The sequence below is a fragment of the Echinops telfairi genome, unplaced genomic scaffold (genome assembly GCF_000313985.2).
Source record: "Echinops telfairi isolate 266 unplaced genomic scaffold, ASM31398v2 ScPeMD7_70;HRSCAF=299, whole genome shotgun sequence".
In the NCBI taxonomy this organism is placed as follows: Eukaryota; Metazoa; Chordata; class Mammalia; order Afrosoricida; family Tenrecidae; genus Echinops; species Echinops telfairi.
The window spans coordinates 70,132,897-70,142,967 of record NW_022103968.1 but is presented as its reverse complement, the minus strand read 5'-3'; the positions used below and the strand labels follow the sequence as shown (position 1 = coordinate 70,142,967).

Sequence of the window (10,071 nt, the reverse complement as noted above, 5' to 3'; positions counted from 1 at the left end):
GTGGAGAGGAAATGTTTTGAGAATGATGAGGGCAATGCATGTACAAATGTGCTTTACACAATTGATGTATGTATGGATTGTGATAAGAGTTGTATGAGCCCCTAATAAAACGATTAATGAAAAAAGAATACAAATATATTGTCTCACAGTTCTTGAAGCTGAAAGTCTAAATCAGGATATCGGCTTCTGTGGATCCTTTCTGGGAGCAATGGGAAAGAAACTGGACCACACGTTTCTCTTAGCTTCTGTGGCTTCAGTCTTTGCATTCTTCCTCTGCCTCAGTTTATATTCTGAGAACATAATCATATAGGATTAGGGTCCCTCTTCCTCTCATTTGTCCTCATGTTAAACTACTGGTGATAGTGTTTGCAATGGGTCAATTCTGAACCAAGGTGACACCATGTGTGCAGAATTGAACCTCTCCATAGGACATTCAAAACAGACCTTTTAGAAGCAGATTCTTAGGATGTCGCTGGGTAATGGATTCAAACCATTATTCTTTCAGCTGGTAGTATAGAGCTTAGCCATTTGTTTGTCACAACTAAAAACTCCTTAGCCTACTGAAAATATCCAAATAACTTCTTTCTTAATAGAGTCACCACATTCACAGGTATGGGGCTAGAATAACAACACGTGCTTTTTAGTAACATAACCAATCCTTAACAACATCCTTTTAATTTGTTTAAATTTTACAGTTTTGTTCCTAAGAGAAGGTTATGTTTCCAGATGTGTTGAGAGAAACTTTAATAAGCTACATTTGCCCCAACTATTGAGAATGTTGATTATTTAAAACACAAAAAACAAAATCTATACAAATCAGAAAATCCACCTCATCATAAATTAATGCTTAAAAGATGCCTGGGTTTTAATTTAATACATGATTCTCAAGCAAGTGATACATTGCTCACTGTGTAATCTCACTGCTTCTCTTGGGATCTCCTCCCGACACAGAAAGAAGTGCTGACATGGGAAGGCAGCTCCCTAGCACATGGGCCAAAAGACCATAGACAGTCTGCGTGGGATGGTCTCCTAGACAGATTGCATTTGATCCTAAGTAGCCAAAGTCCTTTAGGAGATACACAGGAATCAAGGAGGAGAAGCAATATTCACATATTTCCTAACACTAAGTATGGTAAACACCAATCATTCAGACTTTAATAAATGTCTCCTGAATTTTTGCCTACAATAATTTTACCCATTAGCATGTGACGTTCACATTTTTGCATACTATACAGTCTTTTTTTTTTTCATGCCACTGGCTTCAATTTCACTTTTTTTTTCCTGCCCAATGGTTTTCATGTCTAGTCTTCGTGGTGCCTGTTGACTCAGAGGTTTGGTTGCCAGCAGCAGACCCTCACCAACCTAACTTCTAGTTTCTAAAACACCCTCTCTTAGCAGAATTCCTTTCCTGCTCTGAAAACTACTTTATCCAAGACAGGAAGAAATCCCTTTTTCCACTTCAGAATCAGCTTTTGCCAGTGCAGCTAGCCCCAGCTCAGAAGATGCACCTATCTAAATAACTGCAACTGTGCATTTTCTCTGGGGCAGTTTGTTGCTGAACCTGAAAATGGTGGTGTTCTCCACAGCAGATTTGGGCACTAGTATGTCATGCCAGGCAAACAGTTGTAATCGGGGCTGCCATAGTCTGAACCTGATCGGGTTCCACATTTGAGGGGCTGGAGCAGCAGAGGATGAGCAATGTCCATGGAAACCAGAGTCCCATGCTGCTGGTCCCATGTGAAGGCAGGTGGTAGGGCAAGGTGTGCAAAGTGTACATTGCTGTGGTCCTAAAAGGCCAGCAGCCAACCCTGGACCTGACTCATCCAAGGGAGGATCTCACGCTTACCCTGCAGGGCCTGCTCAAAGGGACAGTCAAAAGGCCCAGTGTACTAGTCAGCCAGCTGGACAGTGCAGCAAAGGCATGCGGCTGCTGTGTGCCACTCTGAGTGACTTCTTCAGCACAGTTGCAGTTATTTATTTTCTGATTACCAAGGTATTCTCAAACTCAGTCTTTGACTTCTTGACCCTGGTTTGTATTTTTATTATACAACTCTAATGAAAAAATAACTTTCTTGGGCTATTGATTGGGCATACATGAGGCTAAAATTTACTTCTAGGAATACCAGGATGCATATATGTGTGTCCATGAGGTTGCTCTACCAGAACTCTAAAAAAGCCCTTGCACCATTTCTGCTCATATATGTATGTGTGCTATTAACCTGGGCAGAGTATTCTTGGGCTGCGGCGGTGTGGAGAATGCAAAGAAAGGCGCTTATGGTAGAGCCAAGCAGGATAGAATGGAATTATTGGAGCCTACTGTCTTTTCACTTCCCACATAAATTATTTAGAGACACAAGCCAGAACTTTAAACCAGAGAGACCAAGAAATGCTGTAATTGGGATGGCGCATGTTGTCTTTAAGGATATTTGCTTAAAAGACTTTTTTCTCCTGTCTCCCCTTCTCTTTTCAGACATATTTCAATGATAATATTCTGACCCTGATACGGACTCTGGTGACTGGAGGGGCCACACCAGAGCTGGAGGCTTTGATTGCTGAGGAAAATGCACTTCGAGGGGGCTACAGCACCCCCCAGACACTGGCCAACAGGGACCGATGCCGCGTGGCCCAGCTAGCCCTGTTGGATGGTCCCTTTGCTGACTTAGGGGTGAGTTCATGACTCAGGGTCACCTGAGCCCCCTGATTAGGAAGAGCTTGATCCAAATCAGCAAGTTGTGCATCTGTCTTTTTAATCATGGGAAGTAATTAATGCTATAAGAGGTGTTATCTCTGGTTCCTTTACTATGTTTCAGGCCCTGTGCTTTATGTGTAGCTTTTCATTTTAATCCTCATGGTAACTCTTTGACATAAGTCCTATCAGTAGGCAATCTAAAGGGACTATGGCTCAGAGAGACGGAGAACTGACCCTTTCTGAAATACTTTCAGAACTTGTGTGCTTGCATCACTCTTTGGTGCTTTCCTCTGATACCTTCTCCCTTGAGATGGGTGCAGCAGATGATCCCAAGTTACAACCAAACTTGAGAACTATTTCTATAGGTTTTGGCTTTATTAAGGGCACTGCATGGTTTAAAAGCAGGGTTGTATCCTCTCACCATCCTTATTCAGTTTGTATGCCGAGCAAATCATCAGGGAAGCTGGATTTTATGAAGAAGATTGCAACAACAGGATTGGAGGAAGGGACACACCTCCCTTGCTGAAAGTGAGGGAGAGTTGAAGTGTCTGTTGATTAAAATCAAGGATCGTAGCCTTCAGTATGTATTACAATTCCATGTAAAGAAAACCAAACCAATAGTTAACATCGTACTAAATGGATAAATGGAGACGAGGTTGAAGATGTTGAGAATTTCATCTTGCTTGGATTCACAATCAATGCTCATGGAAGTAGTAATCAAGAAATAAAGAAACACATTGCATTGGGTAAATCTGCACAAGAGCTCTTTAAACCATTGAAAAGCAGGGCTGGCACTTTGAGGACTAAGGTGACCGGTCCCAAGCCATGGCATTTTCAGTCACCTCATATACATGTGAAAGTTGGATATTGAATAAGGAAGACTGAAGAAGAATTAATGCTTTTGAATATGTTGCTGAAAATACCATGGACCGCCAAACGAACAAACAAAAATGTCTTGGAAGAAGTACAATTATAATGCTTCTCAAAGGTAAAGATGGCGCGACTTCATCTCACATACTTTGGACATGTTGTTGGGGGAGCAGTCCCTGGAGAAGGACATCGTGCTTGGTAAAGTGGAAGAACAGTGAAAAAGAGGAAGATCACTGACAAGATGGATTGATACCCCGGCTGTAACAATGGGCTCAAACATAAGGAAATTGTGAGGCTGGCACAGAAATGCAGTGTTTCACTATTGTGTACAGGGTCACTGGGAATCAGAACCAAACTGATGGCACCTACCAGCAACAACATGGGCAGTCAAGGATATTCTAGGTGATGCAAACCAGAGAAGCACTCATCTGCTAACCACAAGGTTCAGGGTTTGAGTCCACATAGAGGTGCCTTGGGAGCAAAGGTCACTAATCTCCTGCCCATGTCCACCATATGGATCACAGCTCTATCTGACACACACCCAGATGCCATGAGTTGCGTTCTTCTCAACAGAAACTAGCAAAGAGTATTCAATCCTTTGGACTTAATAGGACCCGTGGACTTTAAAATTTTTTAAATAGCAGCTGATATCTAGCCCTAACCCCAAGATTCAGAATTCGTTTGAATTTAGACATGACTCAGGTATTGGATTTTTTTTTTAAGCCATAGGTAATCATGTACTTCCAAAATCTCTGACCGAACAAACCAGGTCTCATGTGAGTCCTTGAATGTATCTAATGTCAAACCTAAATCTTACATCTTTTTAAACTGGTTCCATTCACCCTTCTTCACTCATGCCTGTGAGGGGCCCAGCATGCCCCTCTGTGTTCTATGCACCAATCTGATTCCAGTGATTTTTGTTTGTTTGTTTGTTGCAGAAATAGGTAGTCTTATTCCCAGCTCAGTAAATTTGCTTAAGACATGGGGCCATAAGTCTTAGAAACAAAAAAATCCTGTTGCACCAACAACAGTATCACCCAGGAAGTCCATATATGATAAAGGTAACTAAGACGGGGTCAGCTTCACCATTTCCTCTGAAACCCTGATGTCTTCCCCCTTGTTTTAATTCAGGTTTAGGTAGGGACCTAGGCCAAACAGCTATCTTGTAAAATAGCTTCTATACTACTAGCTCTTTTTAGCTATCATTTTTTATTAATGCATTTTGAAAGAATAAAGACTTTAAATCATGGTCATCTCTGGCTGTTTGGGTTCTCTAATATAGTGCCTTTATCAAAGTGCAACTGTAGAAAGAACAAATATAGTTATGTTTTTTGCAAGGGAAGTCATTTGTCAATGCCCTTAACTCTAATACTGCCTAGGTGAAGCCACTTGGTGACATGAAGCCAGTGTTTCTAAGTGGATGGATTTGCTTTCATGGTCTTCATTGGGCCTCAGGCACTCCGAAGGTGGTGAAGTGATTAAAGCTGTGAATCCCAGTTATTCAGCCCACAGATTCCAGTTCCTGTAGAAACACATTCTCTTCCACCTTTGCTATCTCTGAGGTCTGTAAATTGTGCTTTTCACACAGTCCTTACTTGGGAGAGTCTGTCAACATTATCCCCGGCGGGGTCTTTTCTCCTAGCAGTGTTTTTAATTATCACTTGGGTAGTTTTGACATCACGGTCAGGATACAGCTGATGTCAGGCTAAGCACAGTCACCATTGTGCAGAGCTGGCTTCTTCTCAGTGGAACATACACCTTTGACCTTCAAGCTTGCCGCCTTCATTTGAAGTGAGGGATATACAGTCTCTCCAGAACTCTCGATGCTCCAGATGAAAAGCTAGAGATATGGCAGAGAAGAACTTTATTGTCATTTGATTTCTAATGTTTCCAATATTGGGTGTAAGCTGTTTAGTGTGTTAAATTTTCAAGCCACAGTTCCAGCCAGACTCTCCAATTTAAGGAACTCCCAAACAAGCTTCCTTATAAAGGCCCATCCCTACTGCATCTTTGCACTCAAGAAAATAAAAATGAGAATTCTCAATGGAAAAGAAAGCAGAAAATATAAAAACTAGAACAAATTTAAAATGAGTCAAAAGGGAGAACAAATGATAAGGTGTTTTGTTTTTATTTTGTGTGTTTTTCTGTACATGAAATCCAAGATAAGCAAATCTTATCACAGTAATGGAATAAATAATTTCAAAGGTTGGGGGGGGGGAATGGGGAGTTAACCACAATGAATATAAGAAAGGAAAAAAAATCTAAAATTGATTGTCGTCATGATTGCACAACTCTTCTTAATATGATTGAACTATTGATTTGTGTATATGAATTATATGTCAATAATATTATTTTAAAAATTATAATTCACTGTTCCTTTGTGGTCTTCCAGGATGGTGGTTGTTATGGTGATTTGTTCTGCAAAGCTCTGAAAACCTATAATATGCTTTGTTTTGGGATTTACCGGCTGAGAGATGCCCACCTCAGCACCCCTAGTCAGTGTACGAAGAGGTGAGTGTGTGTGCACATGTGCTCTCCCACCCCCAGTGCAAAGACATCACTACCCATTCTTGTCCCTAGTATAAAGTCCCTGGGTGGCACAAACAATTTGCACTCAGTTACTACTTTCGTAAAGATTTACAATCTCAGAAACCATCAGGGGCAGTTCTACCCTGTCCTACAGCATCACTATGAGTAAGAATTTACTCAATGGCAGTAATTAGTTTTTTTTGGTTTGGGTTTTTTTCTTTTGCGTGCTAACCTAAAGGCTGTTTGTTCAAATCCACCCAGTGGCATAGCAGAAGAAAGGTCAGATGATCTGCGAAGGGATACAGCAGGTGGTATAAGATATGAAAAGAATAATAATAACATATAATTTATTAAGGGTTCAGGAGGATGGAAGTGTGGGGGAGGGAGGGAGAAAAAAGGAGCTGATACCAAGAGCTCAAGCGGAAAGAAAATGTTGTGAAAAGGATGATGGCAACCTATGTACAAATGTGCTTGATACAATTGATGTATGGATTATCATAAGACCTATAAGAGCTCCCGATAAAAAGATTTATTAATAATATTTTTTAAAAGATTAGAGAATGAAAGTGGCTTCCTGGAGGTAAAACATCTATTAAGTATATTTTGTGCATTTTTTCCCCAACTCCAAAATAAATGTAGTTTTCGCTGCTAAAAAGAAAAGAAAAATATGGCCAAGAAAACCTGATGAAACAGTTCTCGTAAAACCTGAGGTTGCCATGAGTTGGAACCAACTAGACAGCATGAGATTTGGACTCTCAGTATAAAGGAGAGCTATAAACATGCTCTCAAAATACAAATTACTCTGTGGCATTCAATAAATACTGAGTTTGGACATTGTAGGAGTCTTCTCTGCTTTTACTTCTCTGCCATGACTAATAGCTGATATAAAGATATTGTGGGAAGAATTTCTTCTCTATAGAATCCTTCTATCACTAAGTAACAAAATTCCAAATACAAACATCTTCCTCAAACTGCAACCATCCAGCTGCTGAACAACCTCTGTGGATATCTAATTCACTAGAAGTTTTCACATCATTATATTTTACTTTATATGTTTTTAATGGATTCACTTACAACCTTTATATATTTAGTTTTAGGGAAATTGTATATTATCAATTTAGCCAGGAAAGAATTATTTAGTGCCCTTTTTGTATTTCTCTAATATGCATTAGAATAATTCATAGAAGATAAACATTAAAAGTATATCCTAAGATTATCAAAATCAATAAGTTGGCATAAAACACCCCAGGAAAAAATGCTATTGATGAGTGTTTCTAAGTGCTGCTTGCCTCCTGCATGACAGCAAATCTGAAGAGGGAATGAATGCTATGAGCTGAAATTGTGAACACCTGGTTTGTAGAAGGCTGTGGGTGACAGTGTGAGCCCCAAATCCATTTTCAGAGCCCACACATGGATTATGCCCCCAGTGAATCAATCCCCTCTGACCACAGTGGAGGGATGTGAATCGACTTGCTATCAGACAGAGCAATGTGAAGTTAATTATGGCAGATGAAGTTAGGCTAAAAGGTAATACCTTCTCATTTGATCTGCCTTGTGACCCATTTTAGAGTTGTTTTAGTTTAAAAAAAAGTGAAGGGAAATGCAGTTAAATTAATCCTCCAGTGAATCCCTGTGATGATAGACCAGGAATGTGAATAGCTTTACTACTATAAGAGTTCCTTGTGGATGATTGCAGATGCCAAAAACCAAACTAACTGCCATGAATTCCTACTCACAGCAATCCAGTAGGACTGGGGAGAATTGCCCCTGTGGGTTTCCAGGACTCTAACTCAGTGGTTCTCAACCTTCCCGATGCTGCGACCCTTCACTACAGTTCCTCATGTTGTGGTAACAGACCCCCCAACCATAAGATTATTTTCATTGCTACTTCACAACTGTCATTTTGTTACTTCGATGAATCCAGTGATCCCTGTGAAAGGGTCATTTGACACCCGCCCCCCAAGGGGTCATGACCCACAGGCTGAGAACCTCTGCTCTAACTCCTTACTGGAATAGAAACCCCATACTTCTCCCATATTGCAAATGCAATTACGTTAACATTTAACACCTTATCATTTCATCTCCCTTTTGACCAACTTTAAATTTGTTTTAGTTTTTAATATTTTCTATGTTAGGGGTTTAGGCTTTTCTCTGTTTTATTTTGTTTTTGCATTTGTATATTTTTCTACATATGAAATCTAAGATAGGTAAGTCTATAAAGACAGTAATTGGATTAATGGTCTCTTGGGGGGTATGGCACGTGAAGTGAGAAAATGGAGAGCTAATTAATAACAATCGGTACAAGACAGAGAAAATGTTCTAAAATTGATGGTGGTGATGATTGTACAGCTGTTTTTTTATATGCTTGAACTATTGAATTGTATGATATGTGAATTATGTGTCAATAAAACTTTAGGTGGCTGGGGCATTTAGTTATACCTCACAGATAAATATATTAATACATATTTTACATATAAGGGGCTTTAAAAAATTCATGGGAAAAAATCCACATTATTTTTAATTCCATTTTCTCCAAAATTTTTGAAACATCCTGGTTACATGTGTGTTTCTGTACAATTTTCCCCGAGGTATTACAATATGTAGTCAGATAAAGTTTGCTGTAGGTGAGCAAGTTCTCACAGTTTAGCATGTATGAGTGTCCCCTGACGAGTTTGTGAAAATGAAGATTGCTGGGCCCCACAATCAGTTTGGGATGCATTAGGTTTCAGGTGGGGCCTAAACATTTAAATGATGAAGAGTTTCACAGGTGATGCTAACATGACCACACTTTGGGGACCTCTGCTCTTGAGGGTGCCCAGTGACACACGGCGCTCCTTTCCCAGCCCTAGCTGCTGAGGGATGATGGTCAGAAAGAGAGCAAGAAAGCAGGGCTGAGAAAGAAGCTAGGCCGTGTCTTTTCTTCTTCCACTCAGTTAGGCTCCCACTACAATTGGTTTCCAAAAAGGCAAAGACTGAAGAAGGTCAAACAAAGCATTGAGCAATCAAAATCCCAGAGATGTGCCCGGGATTCTGAGCAATGTCCCACTTGAAAGTTGCAGTTCTATCCACGGAACCCCCTTCGTTGAGCCACTCGAGACCAGAAGTGGATTTGGTGCGGTATCGAAAGGCGCACGTGGAGCACCAGAAGCCCAAGTTGGCACTAATTGGGCATATCTACCAGCCCGTGGCCGAGCTCTTCTGTTATGATTTAGTTCGATTTGGAATGAACCTGGAAGATCATTTTGAAGGCCTTTAATTCTCTGCCTCCGGAAGGTCTCCGGCAGTTCCTTTTCGTTCACAGAGAGAGTTGAATTCTCCGACTCGGTTTCCTCGACACTAACTTCTTTTCTTTTTCCGCCCAGGTATGTCATCACCAACCCCCCGTACGAGTTTGAGCTCGTGCCCACGGACCTGATCTTCTGCTTAATGCAGTTTGACCACAATGCCGGCCAGTCTCGAGCCAGCCTCTCCCATTCCTCCCACTCATCCCAGTCCTCTAGCAAGAAGAGCTCCTCCATTCACTCCATCCCGTCCACAGCCAACCGGCCGAACCGCCCCAAGTCCAGGGAGTCCCGGGAAAAACAGAAGTACGTGCAGGAAGAGCGGCTTTGATCTGTGTATCCACTGCCACCATGTGTGAAACTGTATCTGCCACTCATTTCCCCGGGTGCTGTTCCCAATAGTAACTGTCGCTGTTTCCCCTGTAGCTTTCTCTCCCCTCTTTTTTTAAACACATATTTTGCATATGTATGATAGTATGCATGTGGTTGTCATTTTTATTTCACCACCATAAAACCCTTGAGCACAACAGCAAATAAGCAGGCGGACCAAAAATTATTTGACTCTAGGCAAAAACTCACCCATGGGCCCACTCCGACATAAAGAGCTCACTGTAGGAACAAGTTCAAGGATAAGAAGAGAGCATTTGGAGCAGTATCAGTTATGTAAAGTGTGTTTATTTAACCTGGAAGGAAAGTTTATTC

At 41.0% G+C, this 10,071-nt stretch overlaps 1 protein-coding gene across 1 annotated transcript in view; it reads left to right on the top strand.

The window, feature by feature from the left end:
• KCNMA1 (potassium calcium-activated channel subfamily M alpha 1) overlaps window positions 1–9,832 on the top strand; it is a 1,099,869-nt gene extending 1,090,037 nt beyond the window's left edge. Inside the window, 3 exon segments of the mRNA XM_045291187.1 lie at window positions 2,471–2,665; window positions 5,952–6,070; window positions 9,451–9,832. Coding sequence (XP_045147122.1) covers window positions 2,471–2,665; window positions 5,952–6,070; window positions 9,451–9,700 — 564 coding nt within the window. The 3' untranslated portion in view covers window positions 9,701–9,832.
• The last annotated feature ends 239 nt before the right edge of the window (window positions 9,833–10,071 follow it).